General features: G+C 49.3%; 2 protein-coding genes across 6 annotated transcripts; one reads left to right on the top strand and one right to left on the bottom strand.

Moving 5' to 3' along the window:
- Positions 1-2806: 2806 nt before the first annotated feature.
- On the top strand, positions 2807-23363 carry KHNYN (KH and NYN domain containing). Of its 5 annotated transcripts, XM_070427169.1 has the most exons (9): positions 2815-2892; positions 3015-3221; positions 13420-13640; positions 14421-15532; positions 15681-15811; positions 15896-15992; positions 21021-21128; positions 21335-21436; positions 21956-23363. In XM_070427169.1, exons 2-9 carry the CDS (start codon positions 3110-3112, stop codon positions 22206-22208), a joined length of 2136 nt encoding a protein of 711 aa, XP_070283270.1. In that variant the 5' UTR covers positions 2815-2892; positions 3015-3109; the 3' UTR covers positions 22209-23363. The 5 variants fall into 5 exon arrangements, with proteins under 5 accessions (XP_070283304.1, XP_070283270.1, XP_070283279.1 ...); XM_070427178.1 differs by lacking the exons at positions 2815-2892; positions 3015-3221 and adding an exon at positions 12576-12641; XM_070427187.1 differs by lacking the exons at positions 2815-2892; positions 3015-3221 and adding an exon at positions 12648-12786.
- On the bottom strand, positions 7474-12382 carry CBLN3 (cerebellin 3 precursor). The gene is made up of 3 exons (XM_070427156.1): positions 11443-12382; positions 11025-11144; positions 7474-10698 (listed from the first exon to the last, which is right to left on the bottom strand). The coding sequence occupies exons 1-3, from the start codon at positions 11740-11742 to the stop codon at positions 10501-10503; spliced, it is 618 nt and encodes a 205-aa protein (XP_070283257.1). The 5' UTR covers positions 11743-12382; the 3' UTR covers positions 7474-10500.
- Positions 23364-24473: the final 1110 nt, after the last annotated feature.

The raw sequence follows: 24473 nt of genomic DNA on the forward strand, positions 1-24473 counted from the left end.
AGCCAGTGTCCAGTTCTTTTTTTAAAAAAAATGTATTTTTACTAATTTCAGAGATGAAGGGGAGGGAGAGAGAGATAGAAACATCAATGATGAAAATCAATGACCGGCAGCCTCCTGCACGCCCCCCACTGGGGATCGAGCCCACAACCCAGGCATGTGTGCTTGACTGGAATCAAACTCAGGACCCTTCAGTCTGCAGGCCAATGCTCTATCCACTGAGCCAAACCGGCTAGGGCCCAGTTCTTTTTTAGCTTCATTTCAATTATGGGAGTGAGTAGGTTGGGGGGCAGCCGTGAGGCATGGCTGCTGCATGTTCCCAGGCCAACTTGCAGATTTGAAGACCTGAAGAGCACCTTTTCAAGTTCATCTGACCCAAGCTCTTACACACCAGGCCAGACCAGCACTCAGGTAAGTGATCTGAAGGCCCATGGCTGGTTCATGGCAGGGCCAGGAGGAAAGCCCAGGCTGTGGTTTGCCAGCTAGTGCTCTTTCCAGTTTATGTCTTGAAAATGGACAGGATGAGATTTCTTCACTGTTGAACAATCTACACCGAGATTAAAGATTCTTCCTATTTTTAAAGGAGTAAATTTAAAAAATTTGTTCACAGCTGAGCACACTGGGCGCTGGACACTAGTCACTGCTTTTCTTGTTTACCCATCACCTTTTCCCCTTCTCCCTGGTGGCACTGGTAGGTGGGCTCCCTAAGTCTCTAATAGAGAAATTACAAAGTCACCAGTATGCAGACAGTCCAATGACATAAGCAAACTATAAAGAACGTCCACACTGTGTCCCATTTCCACGCTAAAACATACATAGACTATCTGGTGAGATTAGGACGTCCCCTCAGTCTTGCTATACCGTATTTCCCAAGCAAATATTTACGAAGTCTGTGTTCATGGGTAAAGGCGAACATACCTAAAAGAAAGAAACATTGTAACTGGTAAATGGCCATAATAAAACAAAATGAAAATCCTACCTGTTTTTTAAAAGATTGTCCAAGAATCCTTGGGACATGTACAAGTTTTAACTTGTCTATTAATTCATATGGTAACAGTAACTTACATATATTGAGTACGTTCTCTGAGCCAGGCACTGTTCTAAGTGCTTTCCAATCCTGTGAGGTACATACTAGTACAATTATTCTCTCCATTTTATAGACGGAGAAAATGAGGCACAGAAAAGAGAATTGACTTGCTCAAGGTCCTGTGCAGCTACTAAGAGGCTCTGTGTTCACCATCTTAACCACTATGTTCACTGACTCTCATGCAAGTATATTAACTTTGTTCCTCGAGCTTCTTCCCCCCTCCCCCCTCCCCCAATCTATGGTCTTTCCGTTATTCATTAATGTTATATAGTGTCAGTGAAGATTTCTCCATTTCAGTTTGGCCCAGATTAATGTGATTTATAAACTAAAATAGATCCTGATTTACCTCAGTTGTGTCTACAAATGATTCCTTTGTCCCTGGTAATGTTTTTCCCTTTATTTGCTGATTTTGGAGAGAGAGAGAGAGAGAGAGAGAGAGAGATCGATCAATTTGTTGCTCCACTTACCTATGCATTCATTGGTTGACTCTTTCTTGTATGTGCTCTGACAAGGGATCAAACCCACAGCCTTGGTGCATTGGGACGATGCTCTAACCAACTGAGCTCCTCAGCCAGGGCTGGCCCTGGTAAGTTTTGACTTGAATGCCATACTCTCTTTTCCAAGAGGTGCCATTTTCCCTCAGCTAATAAATGGCGTTATTTCATAGGTTTCTACATTCTTGTAGATGTGAAAAATGAAGCAGGGATATTGCAGCAACTGGATTACAAAGGACCCTAAAATATCAATGTTAAGAAATATGGACTTCATTCTGAAACCCACTCCCCTCCTGGGGTTCCCCTTAAGAGCTTTAGCCAGTGAAGTTAATTTAGATAGATCATTATGGCAACCCCAGTGCAGAGAAATGACTAGGGGAGGCAAAACTGGAGGTCAAGGGGCCAGTTAGGAAGCTTTTGTAGAACTCTGAGAGATTGGTGGTTAGAGCCAGGGTGGATGGAAAACAATGGTGGAACCCATGGATGTGAGTCATTGGATACGAGGTTATGGGAGAGGCAAGAATTGAAGATAAGAGCTGGTATTTGGTTGAGGTAACAGGGAGGTTCCATGTGTAGACACAGGGAACAAGGAGGGAGAACATATTTAGGGAGGAGAAACTATAATTTTAGCAGGTTGACTTTAAGGTGGGACATACAATGTATAAGTCTGAGGTTTAGGAGGTGGATTCTGGATAGAGAAAAAAAATGCAGAAGTTGTCAGTACATGGGGGAAAATCCTGCTCTTGAGACAGAAGGAATCCTAGGGCAGAACCTTGAGGAAAATCAACATTTAAGAGATGTGCAGAGCCCTAGTCGGTTTGGCTCAGTGGGTAGAGCGTCGGCCTGCGGACTGAAGGGTCCCAGGTTCGATTCCGGCCCAGGGCACATGCCCGGGTTGTGGGCTTGATCCCCAGCAGGGGGCATGTAGGGGGCAGCCAATCAATGATTCTCTCTCATCATTGATGTTTCTGTCTCTCTCTCCCTCTCTCTTCCTTTCTGAAATCAATAAAGAAATACATTTTTTTTAAAAAAAGAGATGTGCAGAGGTAGAGGAGCCTGAAACAAACAAACAAACAAACAAAAAACTGGGCATGTGGGTCTTTGGCAAAGAGGTGGAGGGAAAGCCTGGAGAGTACAGTCAGGGATCAGGTCAGAGAGTGCTTCTAGGAGGGTGTGGTCAACAGGGTCAAATGTTAGGGAGAGCCCCAGTAACAGAAGGACTAGGAAGTGTCCACAGGGAAGTAGTGAGTGAGTAGCTGAGCGCAATTTAGGTGGAGCTATGGAGGCCATAGCTGATATAGAGGCGAGCAACTGGTGAGCATAGATATTTGGCTCTAAAGAGGAGGAGAATTATGCCAATCAATTCTGGGGGCATATAGAGCCGAGAATAACTAAACATCTACAGCCATTTCCACACCCATTGTTTTCTCTTTTAGGTTGAAGAGACTTGAGTCTATTTAACTGAAGGGGAGAAATAAGTAGAGAGGGAGAAGTTGAATATATAGGAGAGGTGAGAGGAAAGGAAGAGAGTATGTTTGGAAGAAATGGCATCCATGGCTGGAGGATGAAGATAGCTGTATTGATAAGAGAAGCGACACATATTCTACTGAACCAGCTAGGAGAAAGCCAAGATGAGGAGGCCGGTGAGTTTCTCAATGTGGTGGTGGAGGAGGGGTTCCTGCCTGGAGTTTCTACTTTTTTTCACTGTAAAAGGTGAGGCCATCTGCTGCTGACAGTGGGAGCAAAGTTGGGTGGGGGGGTAAGGGATTTAAGGAGAAAACAGAAGGCTTTAACTGGATTCTGGGGAGGGTGAGGAAAGAGACTGGCAAAGGGAACCACAGAAGAATTACTTGGCGGATTGAGGACGGGGTGGCTGGAGACCATGGGCTTAGATCCACAGTGAATCCTATAAGACTCACAATGAATCCTATAGGACTTTTCTCTGTGGTAAGCAGCTGCCAGGGCGTGGGTGTAGGGAAAGCAGGGCAGTTGGATCCTATTTTTAGAATATTTAAAGTCTGAGGAGCTTTTTGTACCTGGAGGGGAACACTAACCACCATCTGTGCTTTATTTATTGCTTAATCTATTTACATCATAAATCCATTTAAGCAAAAATTGTCTAAACATTTAAACATGATTTATATAACCAGCAAATCAAAGTCAACACATTTTACAAATCAAATTATTTAAACATTGATTGTAAACTTAAATCCTCCTCCATATTTTGATAGAATCACCAGTATAGTATGCCAGCTTCTCTAAAAGCATCACACATTTTGGTAAAGCACACAAATCCTACAAAGTTTACAAAGTTTATCATACCGACCTTTAGTCCCGTTATAGAAATTGGTTTGTAGACCCAAGAGATGGATATTATCTCAGCTGAGACCAAAGTTTGAATGTAGATATCCCAAAGAATATTATATATAAAGAAAATTGCAAAACTATCTTTCTCCAGCATTTGAGATCTTGCTTTCCAGCATGTCGTCAATCTGACTGACATAAAGTCTTATGAAAATTAAAAAAAAAATTGATGAAGTCTTGATTGGGGCCTGGGAACTGGTTTAACCTTTTAAGATGATTAAAACCTGAGCTTATCTTGTTTATCACAGGACCCTTTCAAGCCTACACCTTTTCCATGTATTTGGTGTATTGTAACTAGATGCCTTTTCTTTAAATGATGTCAACAGATGTCCATGCCCACATCTCTGGAACCTCTGAATATGTTCTATTTCATGGCAAAAGGAACTTGTAATATGTAGTTCAGGTTATGAACCTTAAAAGGTTATCTGGGTGGGGGCAATCTACACTAATAAAAGAGAAACATGGTAATTGGCGTACGACCGCTACCCTTTTCATTGGCTAATCAGTGAGTATATGCAAATTAACTGTCAGCCAAGATGGCGGCCGGCAGCCAGGCAGCTGGAAGCAAACATGAGGCTCGCTTGCTTCAGTGACTGCGGACTCCAACGTTCCCCGCCTCACTTTCCGGCCTCTCAGTTGCAACTCTAAGCAACTATTACTATGTTGCAAATAAGAAAATAAACAAAAGCCCAGAAACCGGCTTTCAGTCAGCCGGGATTTAGCAACATTGTATTGATGTTTTCAGCAGCGAGGCCTCAGAGCTAAAGCTGGCCCAGAATAAAAAAAAAAAAGAAAGAAAACAAGGAGCGGTTGGAAGCTTCAGTCACTTGCTTCCGGAAAACAGCCCTCAGCCCCTCACCCAGACTGGCCAGGCACCCCAGTGGGGACGCCCACCCTGATCCAGGACACACTTCAGGGCAAACCAGCTGGCTCCCACCCGTGCACCAGGCCTCTATTCTATATAGTAAAAGGGTAATATGCCTCCCGGCACCGGGATCAGCGTGACAGGGGGCAGCGCCCAAACCCCCTGATCACCCTGCGGCTCTGTGTGTGACAGGGGGTGGGGCCACAACCTCCCTATCTGCCCTGCTCTGTGCCTGATAGGGGGGAGCTCCCCAATCCCCTGATTGCCCTGTGGCTCTGTGTGTGACAGGGTGCGGCGCCCCAACACCCCCCCCCCCCCCCCCCCGCTGCCATGGGCCCTGCTCTGTGTGTGACAGGGTAGAGCCATAACCTCTCCATCGGCCCTGCCCCGAGTGTGACAGTGGTGGCGCCCCAACCCCCTGATCGGCCCTGCTCTGTGGGTGATAGAGGGTGGCGCCCCAACCCCCCTCCACGGGCCTTGCTCTGTGTGTGACAGGGTAGAGCCATAACCTCCCCATTGGCCCTGCCCTGAGTGTGACAGGGTGCAGCGCCCCAACCCCCTGATCCGCCCTGCTCTGTGTGTGACAGGGGGTGGTGCCCCAACTCCCCTATTCGGCCCTACTCTGTGAGTGACAGCGGGGAGCTCCTCAACCCCCTGATCAGCCCTGCTCTGTGCATGACAGGGGGCAGCACCCCAACCCCCTGATGGGCCCTGCTCTGTGCATGACAGGGGGCAGCACCCCAACACCCCTGATGGGCCCTGCTCTGTGAGTGACAGGGGGCAGCACCCCAACCCCCTGATGGGCCCTGCTCTGTGTGTGACAGGGGGCAGCGCCCCAACCCCCTGATCGGCCCTGCTCTGTGTGTGACAGGGGGTGGCGCCGCAACCTCCCCATCGACCCTGCCTTGAGTGTGACAGGGGGCGGTGCCCCAACCCCCCAATCGGCCCTACCCTGAGCGTGACTGACGGTGGCATTGCAACCTCCCGATCCGCCCTGCTCTGTGCATGATGGGGCGGCGCCCCAACTCCCAATCGGCCCTGCTCTGAGCCTGACCAGGGGCTGCACTTAGGAATTGGGCCTGCCCTCTGCCACCCGGGAGCAGGCCTAAGCCAGCAGGTCGTTATCTCCCGAGGGGTCCCAGACTTCGAGAGGGCACAGGCCTGGCTGGGGGACCCCCCCCGGCCCCGAGTGCACAAATTTTTGTGCACCGGACCTCTAGTCTAATTATACGAGTCCTTAAAATCAGAGAACTTTCTCCACTGAAGTCAGACATGTGGCAGAAGTGTAGGTCAGAGAGATTAAAATGTGAGAAGGACTTGGCCTGACATTGTTGGCTCAAAGATGGAGGGGGCCAGAGCCCCAGTCCTACAACCATGTTGGGAAGGAAAAATTATCCTTTACCCTAATGTATCCTTCACCTTAATGGTGACTACACTAATAATCAAACTAACGAGACAGATTAGCAGGAGAAAACAAATTAAGTTTAATAACATGCATACCTTCTGTATACATGGGAGAGACCAAGGAACACTGAGGTAATTCACCAAAATGGCGGAGGCCATCCCTTGTAATACCATCATCAGCCAAAGACGAAGATGTTGGCCATGGAGAGTCAGTTATGGGAGGTCACCAGAAAGAGCACAGTGAACAAGAATAAGGTTGTCATGCAGATTTCAGTCCAGGGCTTTCTCCATTGAGCGTGAAGGTAGCCCTGGTACAGTGAGACAAAATCCTTAAAGACCAGGGATGTCCCTTACACTTATTTATGCATTCATTGGTTGATTCTTATATGTGCCCTGACCGGGGATAGAACCTTGTAAACTCGTTATATCAGAACAATACTCTAACCAACTGAGCTACTTGGCCAACTAGGGCTCTTGAGTCTTTTTATAATAAGCAGGTGATCTGGTAAGTAAGTAACGTGTTTCTCTGAGTTCAGTGAGCCTCTCTAGCAAATTAATTGGAGGTCACTGGTGACAAGAGAAAAAATTCTGGGATGTTATAAGTTAAAACTCCAGCACCAGAGAGTGAAAGAGACCCAACAGTTAGCCTGTTAATTGCTGTATGACAAAAGACGGCTCACATTCTTGGGTATCTGTTGGAATTTAGGATTAATTTCCAGGTGGCTATCTCTGTGATCATCCAAGAGAGAATTAATTTCGGGGTGCCATTGAAGCCCGCTTCTTATTGCACATGAACTTTGTGGACTCTGTTATGCCCATCCCAGAACTAGCCCCACCCCACCTTCCCCCATTTCCTTTATCTGTAGCTAAAGTAAATTCTTTCAGAATGGCTTACAGCTTTCGCCTCCATTTTTGATGTATAAAAACACTGGCAAAACTCCTGGACATCAGATATGTTATCTTTTCAACCTACCCATGCAGTGTTTTATTTTTTATAATGTTTTTTTCTTTATTGATTAAGGTATTACATATGTGTCCTTATTGCCCCGTTGCCCCCACCCCCACCCCCACTCATGCCTTCACCCCCCTGTTGTCTGTGTTCATTGGTTAGGCTTATATGCATGCATGCAAGTCCTGACCCCAGGCAGTGGTTTAGACTCCATGCCCCACAACCAGTCTTCTTTTTTTTGCTAGAAATGGCCTAATAAACCCCTTCTTTTAAAAAACTCAGCTGTGAAAGTTAGAAGTTTTTTTTAAAGATTTTTTATTGATTTTTAGAGAGAGAGGAAGGGAGAGGGAGAGAAACATTGATGTGAAAAGGAAACATTGATGAGTTGACTGCCTCCTACACATCCCCTACCGGGGATCGAACCTAAAACCTGAGCCCAAAACTGGGGTATGTGCCCTGTCTGGGAATTGAACCAGCCACCTTTCACGGGGATGATGACTAACCAACTGAGCCGCACCGGCCAGGGTGGAAGTTAAAAGTTTTTTGTTTAACCCTGGAACCTAGTCAGTCAATCAGAGGCACAGGTAACAACCTGGAAGTTGTCAAGGAAGGAGCAATTGGAATTTCCAATCTATAGCAGTTGGTTAGAAGTACAGTTAACAGTCTGTCTGGGCTTTCAGCCGGGGTCTGAAGTAAAGAGTGGTGGTGGTGTAGGACTGATCCTTAACCTGTGGAATCTGATGGAAAATCTAGGTAGGTAGGTTCAGAATCATGTTGCATTGAACCCAATTCTTGGATATCCTGCTGGTGTCTGAGAATTGCTTGGTCTTTTGTGGGAAACACCCCCCGCCCCCCGCCCCCCGCCAACCCCCGTCCTCCACACACACATTGGAATTGGATCCAGGAACCCAAAAGAACTGTCATTCGTCCCTGGACTCTATCTGCAGATTCTTCTATGTGAGACAGAAATAATCTACTTTGCTTAAGCCATTTTTATTTTGGGCTTCAATGTTGCTGTAATATCATTATAATTAGTATGGTAATACAGAGGCTCCCTTTCCTGAGAGATAAAGGATCAAGTTTGAGCAGTGAGCAGTTATCTTTTGGACACTTGACTAATTCATTATCTTGTAACACACTATTGGACTTTCTTTCTTTCTAGTTGTAATATATGACCAGATGGTGCCAATCAGTCTCTTTCATTCTTGGTACAGTTCCAATCTTTTTCTGGAATTACTCACAGCTCTCTATACACACCCCTCCCTTATACAGATAAAGAAAAGTAAATGTACCTTATGAATAGTTAAAATACATAATACATTTATACTCTTCTACTTATCAAAACAAACTAAAAATATCCTATTATATTCATTCTTCACTTCATAGTGACTTTTTCCTTTAGGAATATCACTATGGAAAGTCATAAATTTAAAAAATTCACCTTGTTCTAATTAACTATGTTATTTTTCTTTTGATTATCAAATTGTCACAGAATGCCAGGCGTTTTTAAAAACTGGTTCCTTTACCTTCTCAGCTTTATTCTATACATCCTTGCTTATTGTCTTCAACAACATGTTCCAGGCCTATAGTTATCTGAGATAAGGAGCTATTCTCCAAGTAACCCTGGGTCCTTTTAAAGGTGAGTAATATTTGAAGCAAAGATCCAGGTGCTAGGAATGCATATCAGATTTTTTCCTAATGTTGTTTCTATGCTATCTTAGTAATAAAATTGGAAAAAATTATGTCTTTTGAAAACCACACATTCACATTGGTATTTCCTATTTAACTCAAGCATTACTAAATCTTTTTTTGACTCTAACATACAGTTTTCCTTTTTAAAAAAATAATATGTTTTTATTGATTTGAGAGAGAGAGGAAGGGAGAGGATGAAAGAGAGAGAGGGAAACATTGATGAGAGAGAAACATCAATTGGCTGCCTCTTGCAAGCCCCCCACCAGGGATCAAGCCCGCAACTCTGGCATGTGCCATGACTGGGAATAGAACAGGCAACTTTTTGGAGCATGGGCTGATGCTCAACCAACTGATCCACGCTGGCCAGGGCATAGTATTATACTTATTTTCTCTACAACATACCTGCTTGTATCCGGGAGTCTCTAATCCAAACTGTAATGGCATCTTTTATCTTTAGTGATCTTATAGTGTCTCATCAACTATCATTCTCTATTACTTTATTGATAGAGTCATCCATGCTGGACCAATTGGACAGCCAGGTAAGAGAGTGTATAATAATGGCAGGAGAGTGGTTGAAGGGATGCATCATTGAAACCAAGGAAATGGGAAGTTTAAAAGGAGGCTAAGATAGCACAGATCAGGGGAAAGAAGAGAGGTTGTGGGATATTCCACAGCAGGTTTGGTGAAGGTATTTGATAGAGCTGGGAGGAAGGAGGTGGTGGCTAGAACATGAAGTGATTGAACTTTAGACTACAAAGGTTGAGCACTTTTAAAAGATTGCTATGGTCATTGATGTGTTCCATGCCTGGAGATCTACACTTGTCCACAGGTGACCTTCTACCCCCACTAACAGCTGCCCAAGGAAGCACTGTATACCTGCTCTCAGCCAGAGCAAACACACACACACACACACACACACACACACACCCATGACTCAGGTGGGGAGGTGAGGGCCAGAGTCCATTTGGGACCTGTACAGATGAACACCCAGGTTCACTGCCTGCTGGCTGCCCCAGTGTGCATGAAAAGTGTGTACCTTGTTCAGGCTGGTCACATGTCCCATTCCTGTCCTACCAGCCGTAGGCTCTGGGCTCCTCAGTGGCCCTCCCCACAATTATACTGCTGGCTGAGCCTCCTGCCCTCGTCCATATGGTGCTGGCTCAGCTCCTGGCTGTTGGCAGAAATCCGTGATGCTGGCACTCCTCACAGGAAGGAGCCTGTAGGGTATGATGAGGCCGGTCCATCTGGGCCCTTGTGGGGGCCTGTCAGGTTCACCTGTGCCACCTGTTTCCAAGTAGCACTGAGCTAGAGGCTGGGGGTGGGGTGGGGGAAGGAGCAGCAAAGTCTGCAAAGTATCGCAGGACTTTTACCTGCCAAATCCTGCCCTGATCCTAAGGTCGCAGACAGAGAGATGCAGGGAGGGGTTGTGAGGGCATGTGAGAAGGGGCAGGGAGGTTAGAGGGGCCCGTCCCTAGATATAGCTCTACTCATCACCTTGGGTGTTTGGCACAAGGTCCCATGCAAGAAGGTGGAATTCAGGCAGCCAGAGGGAGCCTTTCTCCTGCCCCAAAGATGTTGCTTCTGGGGCAGGGGAGGGCAGAGGACAGAGGTCAGGGGCTGGATTCCCATTCTTGAGAGGTTTGAGCCCTCAGAGTGGGAAGATGAGGAAGCCAGAGAAGCTTGAATATTTCCAGCCACCCAGCAGGTTCCCCCGACGAAGGCGCAGAGACACCCGGTCCCCGGGGTCCAGGGGCAGTAGCACAGAGCTGGTGGCTGCCTCCCGGGTCACATCAGGGTCATTGGCAAAGGCTGAGATGACAGGCCATGTGTTCAGCATCAGGCTCACCTGGGAAGGGAGACCAGTTAGCGTCTCTATCCAGCCCTTGTCCTAGGACCCCACTTTTCTGAGGGCTACTCCTCTTCTCCCAGCCCCAGAGGGACACTCTGGAACCTGGGAATCTGAGGCTCAGTGCAATCTCCTGGGAGAGCTGAGGGGTAGCCAGTGTTACACTCTGAAGATCCCCCACTCTCTGGGAGGCAGGTCCTTTCCTCCCTTGCTCCTGGCCCCCCACGACACAGGCCAATGGGGGTCTGCCCAGGAGTCAGCTGGGCTCCACTTATTCCTCCCCCCACCCGAGTCTGGACAATGACAGGGCCCAATGTTCAGGTTACCTGGACAGTTTGGCGGTTGTACACCTTCACCACGTGGAACCTGAAGCTGTAGACACCTCGGACAGGGGCCACGAAGGAACCTGAGGCGCGATCAAAGCCACCGCCCTCATTCACCAAGACCTGGGGGAAGCAGACCCTGCTGAGTGGGCTGGGGAACGCCTGGGGCTCAGGGAAACCACTGGGTTGAGGGACAGGGCAGTGAATAAGGAAAATAGGGGGTTGCAAGTAGCTGCCCACAGGAGGAATGCACAGATTCAAGAAAAAAAATAGTGAGAAAGGGCAAGGAGGTGTCGGGGTAAGAGTGAAGGGAAAGGAGATGGGCAGAGGGGCAGAGAGGCCATTGGCCATAGCAGGGCTGTCTTTTTAGCAGCAGAGTGGGCTTGCATTGATTCCAGGTCCTTGCAGGGCAGGGGGTTACCTGGTCAAAATAGATGGCCCCATTGGTGCCGTTGCCCGTCTCCCCTGCTGGCTCATGGTGGTGGCTTCGAACTGCAGCAAATGCCACTCTTCCGGGCGGCGCTTCTCCCAGAGCTGCTCCTCCAGGCCCCCCTGCAGCAGCTCTGCCGGGCTCACAGACCACCAGGCACTCGCCCTCCAGGAGAACAGGCTCTGACCCTTCCTGGGCCCATCCGGTCCCCAGGGCCAGAAGCGTCAGGGCCAAGGGCAACCAGGGGTTGGGGGCAAGACCTGGTAGCCAGAGTCGCTTTGCTCCCAGCATGGCTGAGTGGCTGTGACCCACAAGTCCTGTCTTCTTGCTACTCCTTTTAGTTTCTACTCTTCCCCCAGACTCTCAACAGCCCTCACCCTACCCCTTAGCCCTCTCTCTGCGTCTCCCTGTCACCTGGTCTCAGCATCTCCCTCTCCATACCACTCCGTGCCCCACAACTCTGTCCTGCCTCTCACTCCTGCTGTCACTGCAGTTCCCTCCTCCTTGGCAGGGCACAACATGACAGCAGTTGGGCTCTGGGAGGGAGAGGAGAGATGAAACAGCCAGACAGGACGGCTACAGCCAGAACCCCAGGCAGCCTCTCCAGAGAGCACTGACGACTGGAACTGGGACGACAGAGAAGTGTGTGAGTGTGTGTGTGTGTGTGTGAGTGTGCATTATGTGCAGGAGACGGCTCCTCCGGTCCTTCCTCCTCCTCATTCCTCCCCTCTTCAAAGTCCCTTACAGCACTCTCAGTGGCACCTTTTCCATTGTTAGGAAGGAAAGCCCTTGTCTTTTCCCCACAATTGTTTTGGTGGAAAAGTACTTGGGCCCACAGTGTCACTCGGCCAGTCACTTTTCCTCCTTGGCCTTCCAATAGCTTCACCTGCAGGGCCTGAATTCGTCCCTTGAAAACTCTCTTCACCTCTGACTCTCAATCAGTGGTGCCTCTTTCCTGAGAAAACGGAGAACAGCAGGAACCAGAGGGATCAGCAGAGACTGGGGGAGGCCCAGGGAACTGCGGGCGGGTGGGCGGGGCCGAGCCGGGGCGGGGCGGGGCATGGAGGGAGGGGGCGGGCACTGCGCTGGCCCCGTCCCCCGAGGGGCCCGGCTGACTCCGCCCCCGGCCAGGAAGTGACTCAAAAAAAAACAACACAACAGTTCGAGATGTGAAGAGAGGTCCCAGTTGGGTGAGAAATCCGGGAAGGCCCGCCCAGATCGGAGCCCCCCGCTTTTCTCCCCTGGGCTGGGGCTGGGGCCGGGGCCCGGGGGAAGCTGGGGCCGCGGGCACCTAGAGGCGCCGGCGGGAGCGGACGCAGCGGGCGGCCGAGGCGGGTAGGGGCGCGCGGGCCGCGGGAGCGGAGGCCTCGGTGCCGAGCGCGGTCGGGGTCGGCGGCCGCCGGAGGCTGTGGGCGGGGCTGGACCGGCCCCTGGGCCCTGGGCGGGGTGCGTGGCGCAATCTAGGGGGGTGGCCGCGGGCGGCAGGGGGAGGGGTGCGTGAGAGTGGCTGGAACCTGGCAAATAGAAGACGGGGGACGCGGGAGGACAGCCCGGTGCCGGCCCTGGTGAGGACCCGTTGCGAGGGGACGTCTTCGGCCCGGGGATGGCGGAGTCCCGGAGAAGAGGGACTCTTTCTCACCGCCCACTCCTCTGGCCCCAGGCGGAGCCGGGCCCCTCCTCCCCCGCCCCGGTCCCCGGTCCTGCTCGGGGCTGTGGTCGTCCTTTTACAAAGGCCAGACGCCCGTCCCAGAGAGACAGCCTTGTTTATGCATGACGCCCGCTTTGGCGAGAAGGCCCGGGCTGCCTTAACCTGACATTCTCCCCCTCCCTCCAAGATGGCCCGAGGTCTCCTGGGTTGTTTACTCTGTTTGTAACTCCGTGCGACCTGTTGGTGGCCGAGGTCGCCCGGGAGACCGAGATGTGGGCCGAGGGGCCGGCGAGGCTCTGAGCTGCCTTTCCTGCTTCCAGGTCTGCGCCGCCAAGCAGCCATGCCGACCTGGGGGGCCGGCTCCCCGTCCCCGGACCGCTTTGCGGTGTCTGCGGGGGCGGAGGACAAAGTGTGGGAGCAGCAACCCCACGTGGAGCGCATCTTCCGCGTGAGGATGAGCGTCCTCCGGAAGGACTGCCCCGAGAACCCTCACATCTGGCTGCAGCTGGAGGGCCCCAAGGAGAACGTCAGCAGAGCCAAGGTGAACGCTCCGCCCTGACCCCTTCAGGGAGCAGCCCCTCCCTCCCTCACGCAAAGGCTGGGGAGAGGAGAGGCCGGGAATGGTCTCCACTACTGCTCGTCTCTCTGGCAACCTCAGTGGCCCTGAGCTGTGGGAGACTCCCCAACTTTGTATTTGTTTGGAGTTTTGATTTCGTTTCTGATATGATGACCTAACTTCTGCCAGGGCTTGGAGACAAGTGATTCAATTCAGATCAGTGTGTGTTCTTCGGGAGAACAGTAGAGAAAATCCGGTTGGGCGAGCAGGCCCCACCAAGGAATTCACTGCAGGAGGCCAGGCCTGGGTTCCAGTACAGCTCTACTGCCTACCAGCCCCCTGACCTGAGTTTCAGTTTCTATATCTATAAAATGTGAATAATGGCAGTGCCCAGTTCATTGGGCTTGGCATGAATGAAATAAAGCATGAGTTTAGTAAAGTTAGCAGTGGCGATCATTATGATAGAAATAGACAACACACATACACACATAAATAGAGAGACAGTCTTGTAATCAATTAGTTATAATTGTATCTTAAAGCCAGTCAAGTTCTAAATGGAAATACTAGCTATAGCTGTCAGCTGGAAAGGAAAGGAAGTGAGATTCTTGACCCCTTTTTAGCCCCTACCTTTGTCAGGATCTATGGGGCATCATTGCTCTGCCCAGGCATCCTGGAGCTCAGGGGAGAGCAGTGAGCCTGAAGTGGCTACTGGGCCACTTAGGATTCCAGCAGTCTCCTTTCCCCCTCCTCTCCCCCTTTCCCCAGGAGTACCTGAAGGGTCTCTGTAGCCCAGAGCTGCAGGATGAAATCCACTATCCACCCAAACTGCACTGCATCTTCCTGGGGGCCCAGGGCTTCTTCCTCGATTGCCTGGTCTGGAGCACATCAGCTCACCTGGTGCCTGGGGTGCCTGGATCACTGATGGTCAGTGGCCTCACGGAGGCCTTCGTCATGGCTCAGAGCCGAGTGGAGGAGCTGGTGGAGCGGCTGAGCTGGGACTTTCAGCCAGGGCTGCCTCCTGGAGCCTCTCAGTGTGCTGGAGTGCTGAGGGACTTCGGTGCCCTGCTGCAGCCCCAGGGGGATGCCCACAGAGAGGCCCTGCTGCAGCTGCCCCTGGCTGTCCAGGAGGAACTGCTGAGCCTGGTACAGGAGGCATCCAGGGGACAAGGGCCCCAAGCGCATTTCTCCTGGGAGGGGGGGAGCCCAGGCCTGCTGGGTGATCAGCATCAAGGAGTCAGAGCTCCCCTGAATGAAGGCAGGGGGTCCCTGGACACTGGACCTACAGGGTGGCCAGAGTCAAGGGGAGAGAGACATGCTACAGAGAAGGAGGGAGGGAAGCAGGGTGGCCCCAGGGAGATGGATTTGGGATTGAAGGAGCGGCCTGGGGAAGAGGCCTGGGAGAAAGAAGTGGCCTACAGGTCACAGTTAGGGGGAGGAGAGGTAGGGCAGGAAGGGTTCCTGAAGAAGAAGGCCCTGGGGAAGGAGGGGGTGCCTCAGGAAAGAGGAGGAAGGTTTTGTATCCAGGGTGAGCCTCCTGGTGCCCACGGCTGTCAGAGGGCAGCTCAGCTCCGGGGAGCCTCTCTCCTCCAGCGGCTCCACAACGGGGAAGCCTCACCTCCCAGAGTGCCTAGTCCCCCACCTGCACCTGAACCCCCATGGCATTGTGGAGACCGCGGAGACAGGGGAGACAAGCAGCAGGTTGCGGCTCGAGGTCGGGGGTCTCCGTGGAAACGAGGCACCCGGGGGGGCAACTTGGTGACTGGCACACAGCGTTTCCAGGAGGCTCTACAGGACCCTTTTACCCTGTGCCTTGCCAATGTACCTGGCCAGCCAGACCTCCGCCATATTGTCATTGATGGCAGCAACGTGGCCATGGTGTGAGTACCAGGTGGGACTGGGGGTTCTGGGGAGGGGGAGGAGATGGGCAGTTTTCTCCTGGGGGAAATGTGCTGAGGGGAGAGCACTCCAGCCAGGCTGCTAGGCCCTCATCTGGGGCCCCAGAGTGCCGACCCCTTCCCACTGCAGGCATGGCCTCCAGCACAACTTCTCCAGCCGGGGCATTGCCATTGCTGTGCAGTATTTCTGGGACCGTGGCCACCGGGACATAACTGTCTTTGTGCCTCAGTGGCGCTTCAATAGGGATGCCAGGGTCAAAGGTGAGTTGGGCCTGGTCTTTTGTGTCCTGGGCTAGACCCTGCTTCTACCTTAAAGATAACTGCATTGTGCTCCTATGTTTCTAGAGGGTCACTACCTGCAAAAGCTCTACTCCCTCAGTCTGCTCTCCCTCACTCCTTCCCGAGTCATGGATGGCAAGAGGATCTCTTCCTATGATGACAGGTACTTGCTTCTCTCCTGGCCCCGGCCTTGACATTCAAGGACCCCAGTGGGAGATCAAGGGACAGTCAGAAGCTCCTGACCCTTTGCACTGTTTCTAAGCCTGGGTATTGGGTACAGGGCCAGTTATTTCTTCATGTGTCTCTATGACTGGGCAGGAAAACCTGCCCCACAGGTGAGATGAAATGGATGGTAGACAACTGTGTTTGCTCATTCATCAAACTAAACAATGTTTTGTATTTATATAGTGCCTACTGTCTAGGAAATACTGGTTTAATGGAGAGATGTGAAAGCTTATGACATGAATAGCTGACAAATATGTTCTTACATCCTAAATTTGCAAACACTTAGAGAAATTCCCCCAACATTCTGGAAAAACCAGAGTAAATGTTCAAAATAACAAATCAAATGAAGAAACACAATCCACGCATACTAACATAAAACAAAACATAAATAAAACATGGCATCATAGAAAGATCATTTGACTGCCGTAACCGGTTTGGCTCAGTGGATAGAGTGTTGGCCTGCGGACTGAAAGGTCCCAGGTTCGATTCTGGTCAAGGGCATGTACCTTGGTTTCGGGCACAAACCAGTGGGGGGTGTGCAGGAGGCAGCTGATCGATATTTCTCTCTCATCGATGTTTCTAACTACCCCTCTCCCTTCCTCTCTGTAAAAAATCAATAAAATATACTTAGAAAAAAAAAGAAAGGAAGATCTCTTGATCTAGAATTGGATGATCGGACTTGGAGCCCCAAGTTGTACTACTCATTGACTCTGACTGTGGACCAGTCTCTTAGTGAATTAACCTCTTGTCTCAGGGTCCTCTTCCATTCATTCATGCTCCTTGTGACTGTCAAAAGAAGATAAGTTATGTGCTTTTCTCACTCAAGGTGCTAGGCAAGAATACAGTGATATTCCTGAACTGTTCATGAACACAATCAAGTGTGGCAGAAGGTCTTATTTCTACAGTACCGAAATGGAGCAGAGGCTAAGAGTGGTTAACTCTCTTGGCAAAACCTACTAAGTGGCAAAGGAAAAATAAAAATTGAAAGCTGCCAGATGGTTTAAATGAAAAACACAGGACACATTTCATCCTCAGTGTACATACACCGTGTGGGAAATGGGCAGATTTTAAAAGCTAATTAATCCAATTAAAAATGTTTGCAACTACAGTTCTTGATTCTCCAGGATTTTCAGTTTTATTTTTTTTTATTTTTATTTTTTAAAAAATCTTTATTGTTCAGATTATTACATTTGTTCCTCTTTTTTCCCCCCCATAACTCCCCTCCTTCCAGCTCCCACCCCACCCTCCACCCTCACTCCCCACCCACTGTCATCCATAGGTGCACGATTTTTGTCCAGTCTCTTCCCGCATCTCCCACACCCCTTTTCCCCCCAAGAATAGTCAGTCCATTCCCTTTCTATGTCCCTGATTCTATTATAATCACCAGTTCATTCTGTACATCAGGTTATTTATTCACTTGATTCTTAGATTCACATGTTGATAGATGCGTATTTGTTGTTCATAATTTGTATCTTTACCTTTTTCTTCTTCTTCCTCTTCTTAAAGGATACCTTTCAGCATTTCATATAATACTGGTTTGGTGGTGATGAACTCCTTTAGCTTTTCCTTATCTGTGAAGCTCTTTATCTGACCTTCAATTCTGAATGATAGCTTTGCTGGATAAAGTAATCTTGGTTGTAGGTTCTTGGTATTCAGCACTTTGACTATTTCTTGCCACTCCCTTCTGGCCTGCAAAGTTTCTGTTGAGAAATCAGCTGACAGTCGTATGGGTATTCCCTTGTAGGTAACTGAGTTTCTTTCTCTTGCTGCTTTTAAGATTCTCTCTTTGTCTTTTGCTCTTGGCATTTTAATGATGATGTGTCTTGGTGTGGTCCTCTTTGGATTCCTTTTGTTTGGGGTTCTCTGCGCTTCCTGGACCTGTAAGTCTATTTCTTTCACCAGGTGGGGGAAGTTTTCTGTCATTATTTCTTCAAATAGGTTTTCAATATCTTGCTCTCTCTCATCTTCTGGTACCCCTATAATTCTGATGTTGGTACGTTTGAAGCTGTCCCAGAGGCTCCTTACACTATCTTTGTATTTTTGGGTTCTTTTTTCATTTTGCTTTTCCGGTTGGGTGTTTCTTGCTTCTTCGCATTTCAAATCTTTGACTTGATTCTTGCGCTCCTCTGGTCTGCTGTTGGGAGTCTGTATAATATTCTTTATTTCAGTCAGTGTATGCTTACTTTCTAGATGGTCCTTTATCACACCATCGAAGGTCTCATTAGATTTCCTGTACATCTCATCAAGTTTATCGACAGACTCTAAAAGCCTCTTGAGAGACCTCAAAAGTGTGGTTCTGAACTCAATATCCTCCCTTGATAGTTTTGTCCTGTTTCTTTGTCTCCGCATTTTTTACGCTTTCTTGGTACACCCCCTAGTGGTCTTTGTGCGCAGTCTTGTTGTAGTTAAGCCTTGATTGTTGTAGTTAATACTAGAGGGATTTGACCTCCAGGCCAACTGGCTGTGATAATCAGCTGTGTCTGCAGTGGAAGAACTTGTGTCCTCTAGGGAGGTGCTAATCTAGCCTTTGCCTGAGGCTATCTGGCAAATGCCTCTGCGCAGGGCTTGGGTGGGGCGGGTCCCACGGGATCAACAGGGCGGAGGAGGGAGCTGGTATGGCTGCTCTCAGTCCGTCCCCAGGGGCTCTGCCTCTCTGTCCCAGCAACCGCTGCAAACCTCGGAGGGACCGTAGCCAGACAGTCCTGCTTCTCCTGTTTGAGTCTGGGTCCCTAGAGACTCGCCCGGACTGTAGCTCAGAGTCTGAGGCTCCCTCCGGATTGAAACAGTCAACCGCGCCCTCAGCCACCAGCCCTCACCGCGCGCACTCCGCACCTTAGTATTTTACTTCAGCACTGCGCCTCCTCTGATTCTCGGTTCCTCCTAGTTGTAGAACTTCCACTCAGCGAGCCTTCCTGTGGTTCTGGATGATGTCCGTTCCGTCTTTTAGTTGTATTTTTGAAGTGGTTGTTCGAGGCAGCAAACTCCGGCATTAACCTATGCCGCCATCTTGGTTTCTCGATTTTCAGTTTTAAATGAAAAAAACAAACAACTAGTTTCCAAACCATAGTGATTACATATTTTATCTTTTCAAGTACTTAACTTTTTCTCCCTGACAAGTAAATGGTATTCTACAAAAAGGCAATTCACTGTCTCCTGATACTCTTTTTTTATGTCTAGATTTCACAGATTATCTAAGATATGGAACCTTCTTTTCATACCAGCATTGACACAGAACTGAAACTGAAGGTCAAGTCAGTTGTGAATTTTAAAGGCACATGTCTGTACAGTTGTGTAGGTCCTGACAAGCTGACAGCACAATATGAATTTGGAGTTTTGTCTACTTATAGTGACTTCTCAGTGGTGCATAGGCCAACTGGGTGAATACTGCTGAAGAACATGTGATGTAACATGATAATGGTATCATGTCACATAAGGATAATAGCCTGAAAATACCTTTTTGTATATTATATGACACTGTATACAATTGAATGTCATCTCCTTAATTTGTTTCCCAGACAGAAACTCAGAACCAGACATCTGGCACACCCTATCCTGATTAGTAGTCCCTCTGTACCAGTCTTTCAAATACTGACTGCCCACTTACTGCTAGGTGTGTGGCTTGCAGAAGGAGGTGGGAATGCTGGGAATTTGATTTTGAAGAGCCAAAAGAAACTATAAATCAAACACTTCAGGAACCTGGAGGAAAGGGAGCCCGCTTCTGGCTGGGGTTTTGTGAGAAGGGAGAGATTTGTATTTTTCGATGATAAAGAAGAATATGGGATGAGCTGGATCTCTTGTTTCCTAAACCTGTTCAAAAAGATCCCAGCCTACCCCTTTGTGAGTTTCCCCACACTGCCCAGTTCTGTGGAATTAGGATTACTCACGTGGGGTCCAGGCATCTCCTTTTATTTATTACTTTAAAATTTATTATTATTATTTTTTGTTAATCCTCACCTGAGGATATTTTCCCATGAATTTTAGAGAGAGTAGAAGAGAAAGGGAAAGACAGAAACATCGATGTGAGAGAAACACATCGATTGGTTGCTCCCTGACCAGGGCCGGGGAGGAGCTTGCAACCAAGGTACAAGCCCTTGACTGGAATTGAATCTAGGACCCTTTGGTCTGCAGGCCAGTGCTCTATCTACTGAGCCAAACTGGCTAGGGCAGGCATCTCTTTTAAAAAGTTATTCTTAAAAAATAATAATAATAAGTTATTCTTGTGATTTTGTTCATCAGTGAGGTTTGGGATCACCTTCCTGAATGGAGGGAATAATTTGAGAAACATAGAAGTCAGAGAGTATGTTTGAAGAAGAGATGTAATCCAATCATTAATTTTGGCTGAAGTTGAGAGTACCTTTGGGAATACCGGGAGAGAGAAGGCCATAAAAGTGGCTGCATCTGGGTTCTACAAGGGTTTAGCTGCCAGGCCTGGACTTGTGGACTTCATGCAGTAGATAATGGGCAGGTATGGAAGTTTTGTGTAGCTGAAGAACATGTTCTCTTGGGGGAGGGCAGGAGAGACCACAGGGTGGTAAATGTCAGGGGACCCTTAATCAGTATCTCAGTTGCAGTGTCTGAACAGCTAAGGTTGTAATGGTGGGACTGGAAAGGAAGGGGACAGAATGGAAGGCTTTTAAGAGGAAAAACAGGATGGATTTGTGACTGATTGTTGATAGAGTTGTGACTGTAGGGTGGAAGAAAGGACCAGGGCTAGATCTTACTGTCTTATTAACAAAGCACAAAGTATTGGGTAGAGGGTTGTGGTGAGTGGAGGGGACGTTCTTGGATTGGTCTTTGTTTTCTCTCTAACCTATGTATCCAGTTGGTTCCTTGGTGGCTGGGTCAAAATGGGGGTGGTGGCGGGGACAAGATCTCCATCACCAGAAGTGGGTCATGGGAGTTGATAGTGCTCTTTGGGGTTGAGGCTTTAGAGAAGTCCAGAATGCTGCTGTGGTTTTTGAGACAGGTTCATGGTGAAGCTGGCTGAAGAGACCGACGGGATCATTGTCTCCAACGACCAGTTCCGGGACCTGGCGGAGGAGTCTGAGAAGTGGATGGCAATCATCAGAGAGCGGTGAGGGGGCATCCCCTGAGAAAAGGGCTCCGACTCAGACCTTTCTCTAAAACCAGTGCTTCTCTACCACCGGGTGAGGACTCTGGGAACGGGCTTGACACGGGCTTGACGGATAATGGCTGACAGCTTCTGGTGGAGTTGGTCTCAGCTGTTTGGGAGCTGAGCAGGGGTCCCTCTGTGACCATTACATTTCTGTTCCCATCCAGCCTGCTGCCCTTCACCTTCGTGGGAAACCTCTTCATGGTCCCTGATGACCCACTGGGGCGAAATGGCCCCATGCTGGATGAATTCCTGAAGAAGCCAGTCAGGTAACGCTTCAGACTCTCGTGGGCAAGCCTGGCCCTGGCCCCCTTTCTGCAGGGGCCTTGCAGGCCTGGAGACTTGGAGGAAGTGTGACCTCAGTGTGGACCAGCTTAATTTGCCTTTAACTGCTTCCCTGGAAGTCCTGACACAGACTCGGCAGGCTGGGAGGGAAGCTGCTGCTTCCTGTTTTCTCTAGTTAGTTTGCTGGAGTTATTTGGAACGTGGTTGATTTTACTTATGGCCACTTGTATTCAGCACGCCCTCTGCTGGACCACTAAGTAAGTGATTAATTTATTAGGCTAGATTTATAGTAATGGCAAGGTTCACTTTTCTGGTTTCGAAGGAACGGTCTGTCTCCCCTTCAGAAGTGGGTTGATACTGCCGCTCAGTGGTCGGTTTAGGGAACTTCAGAGCCAGGAATAGGCAGGGCAGTTAACAGCAGTGGAGAGCTGGGAGGCCCACTGAGCCTCTAACTTCTCTCCAGGATGCACATCAGCTCTTCTATTCCCTCTGCTTCTTCCTAGGGCACAGGAATCTTCTAAGGCTCAGCATCCTTCCAGGGGCCTCACAGAACACAGTCATCAGCAGCAGGGGAGAGAAGAGGAGGAAAAAGGCAGTGGTGGCATTCGGAAGACCCGGGAGACTGAGAGGCTCCGGCGCCAGTTGCTAGAGGTGTTTTGGGGCCAGGATCACAAGGTGGACTTCATCCTGCAGCGGGAGCCTTACTGCCGCGACATCAACCAGCTCTCTGAGGCCCTGCTCAGTCTCAATTTTTGAGCCTCACCTGCCCTAGTGGCTGCCATCACATCAGCTCCAGCCTTGCCTAGCTTAGTCCCTTCTGTGATGCTCAGACCCTGCCCCAGACCCACTCTGAGTTGGTGCATTGGGTAAGGGAAGCACTGAGAAGAGCCTTCGTGAGTGGGGAATGCTCTTGCCTGGGGCACTTTGGGGACGTAACGAGACCTGATCTCCTCTTGAGTCAGGACCTCAACCAGCTCTCAAGAGGTTCTGGTCAGCCTTAACTCCTCAACCTTGCTTGCCTTAGCACAGGGTTTCTGTAGGGAGTGCAGGCTGCTGGAAAGGCTAGGTCCTGGAGATTGGGACTCCAGTTTCTCCTCAAAGCTGAGTTGGGGATGGAGGCTGGGGTGGGTGGGAGGGGAATGAAGACAGGTGGCAAGGAAGCAAGCCTTTCCTACCCCTGGCTGCTGCTCTGGATAGCCAGAGGACAGGATGCTCCCAGGCCTGGCAGAACTCCTGGGAACCTTGAAAAGGGAATGCGGAGCCCTGGAAAGGCTGGGGTCTGGGTTACAGTGGGCAACAGGGAGCTGGTGGGGAAAGTAGAGGAAGACTTGGCTTCTGGTCTCAGCTGTACCTGTCAGTGACCTTGATTGAGCTACTTGCCCTTTACTTCTGCCTATAAATCAGATGAAAAAATGCCTGTTGGGAGAAATGAGAACATGGAGCAGGGCTCTTTGGAGGAACAGGACATGGACCAAGTCTCAGGTGTGTCTGTCTGTGGCTGCACAGGCTTCCAAACCAAAACCTCATTTTCAGAGAACCAAGTGTCCTCTGTCCCCAGGGCCTATGCCCTAGATTTTAACACTGCACCCTCATTTTGTGCCCTATAATGGCTGCGTCCCTTTGGGCAACCCCCAAATCCACATTTACAAAACAGTTAGTTAGGGGTGACTGTTTGCATTACCAGAATACTCTCAGGGTTCCTCTAAATGGCAGCTCTCCTGTTGCATTCAAGTGTTTGTTTACAGATTACCGAATGTGTCAGAAAGTCCCCTGTTCAATGCACTTGCTGTGGTGTTGCGCATTCACCAAATCAATGGAAGCCATGCTCTGCTATGACAATGTTAATGTGATCTGACCCTAGCATTTTCTCTACAGAACACTTATGTTGCATAAAGCAAGGCCCACTTCTGCTTTTTTTTTTTTTAATGTGTGTGTGTGTGTGTGTGTGTGTGTGTGTGTGTATGTATTGGGGGGTGGGGGTGGGGGAGGGCTATAGAGTTTGTAACTAGATGAACTAATTATCTGGAAAATGAAAACCAAAGAATTAAAATGGGGAGAATCAGACCAACTGCTGTCCCATCAGAACATCCTTTCCACCCAAAATCCTACAGGTCATTGTCCTGTATCTGCTTGAAGTCCGCTAGTGCCAAAAAACTACCTTCAAGGTAGCACATTACCTTGTGGACAGTTTAGTCTTTTATTGCAGCCCCCAACATACCCTTCTGTACTTCTGCCTTTGAGACTGGTCATTCCCTCAGGAATAATAGAATGCCAGCCAACTTCCTAAAGAGTCTAAGACCAGATAAAGAAGAGGGACAGGCGCCACAGGGTTCTGTGTTTGGGCCCTGCAGCAAGTCCCTGGACATGATCCTTTTCAGGCTCTGGCTTCTGTTCCCTGAGCAGCGTGGGGAGGTGAAGACTGTCACCCAGTTCCTCATTCTAGTGGGAGCTGACTGATGATGGGGAGGGTCCTGGGTCCTAGTGTCTTTGCCCCTCCTCGCTGTTGGGGATGTATATTACTAGACCTTATTGACTTGGGCTGGGGACAGGTGTGTAGGAGAAAGGCTAGCCAGGGAGCTGACAGTGACTCAAAGTCTCCTTGGAAGAAAGGAGATCGGTTAATATGGTACAACTTGGTGGCCTGAGGAACCACTGGTCATGTAGAAATCAGGGTAGGTAAAAAGGGAGAGGGTCCTAAATAAACATTTGGCATTTCCACCATACTCCCCCTCCCCCGGGGTTGTTTGTAGTTTTTGGTATATTCCTTGCCCCTTTCACTTTCAGTGATGGTGGGTGTACAGTAGGCCAAAGGTATCTTCTGTCCTGCCTGGGACTCTGATATTAGGCCTGTCCTAAGCTTCTCAGAGGGGTGCTAGCTTACTCCTGCAGCTTGATGAACTCTGACCAGTATGTGATTGGTTTATTAATTCAGTGACAGATGGAAGGCTGTCCTGGACTTGGGGCCCCATTTCTTTGCTGGCATCCTAATGGTACTATGTGAATAAGTCAGCAGGATGACCA

The sequence above is a fragment of the Myotis yumanensis genome, unplaced genomic scaffold (assembly GCF_028538775.1).
Source record: "Myotis yumanensis isolate MYYU_CA2020_CCGP unplaced genomic scaffold, mMyoYum1.0.hap1 SCAF_1, whole genome shotgun sequence".
NCBI lineage: Eukaryota > Metazoa > Chordata > Mammalia > Chiroptera > Vespertilionidae > Myotis > Myotis yumanensis.

Excerpts from the sequence above, each read along its gene's own strand:
- KHNYN (XM_070427169.1), top strand. The coding sequence starts at position 3,110 with ATGTTTGGAAGAAATGGCATCCATGGCTGGAGGATGAAGATAGCTGTA. Across the intron at positions 21,129-21,334 it reads ATGGCAATCATCAGAGAGCG|CCTGCTGCCCTTCACCTTCG; the intron begins GTGAGGGGGCAT and ends GTTCCCATCCAG. Across the intron at positions 21,437-21,955 it reads TTCCTGAAGAAGCCAGTCAG|GGCACAGGAATCTTCTAAGG; the intron begins GTAACGCTTCAG and ends GCTTCTTCCTAG.
- CBLN3 (XM_070427156.1), bottom strand. The coding sequence starts at position 11,742 with ATGCTGGGAGCAAAGCGACTCTGGCTACCAGGTCTTGCCCCCAACCCC. Across the intron at positions 11,145-11,442 it reads GGGCCATCTATTTTGACCAG|GTCTTGGTGAATGAGGGCGG; the intron begins GTAACCCCCTGC and ends TGCTTCCCCCAG. Across the intron at positions 10,699-11,024 it reads ACAACCGCCAAACTGTCCAG|GTGAGCCTGATGCTGAACAC; the intron begins GTAACCTGAACA and ends CTCCCTTCCCAG.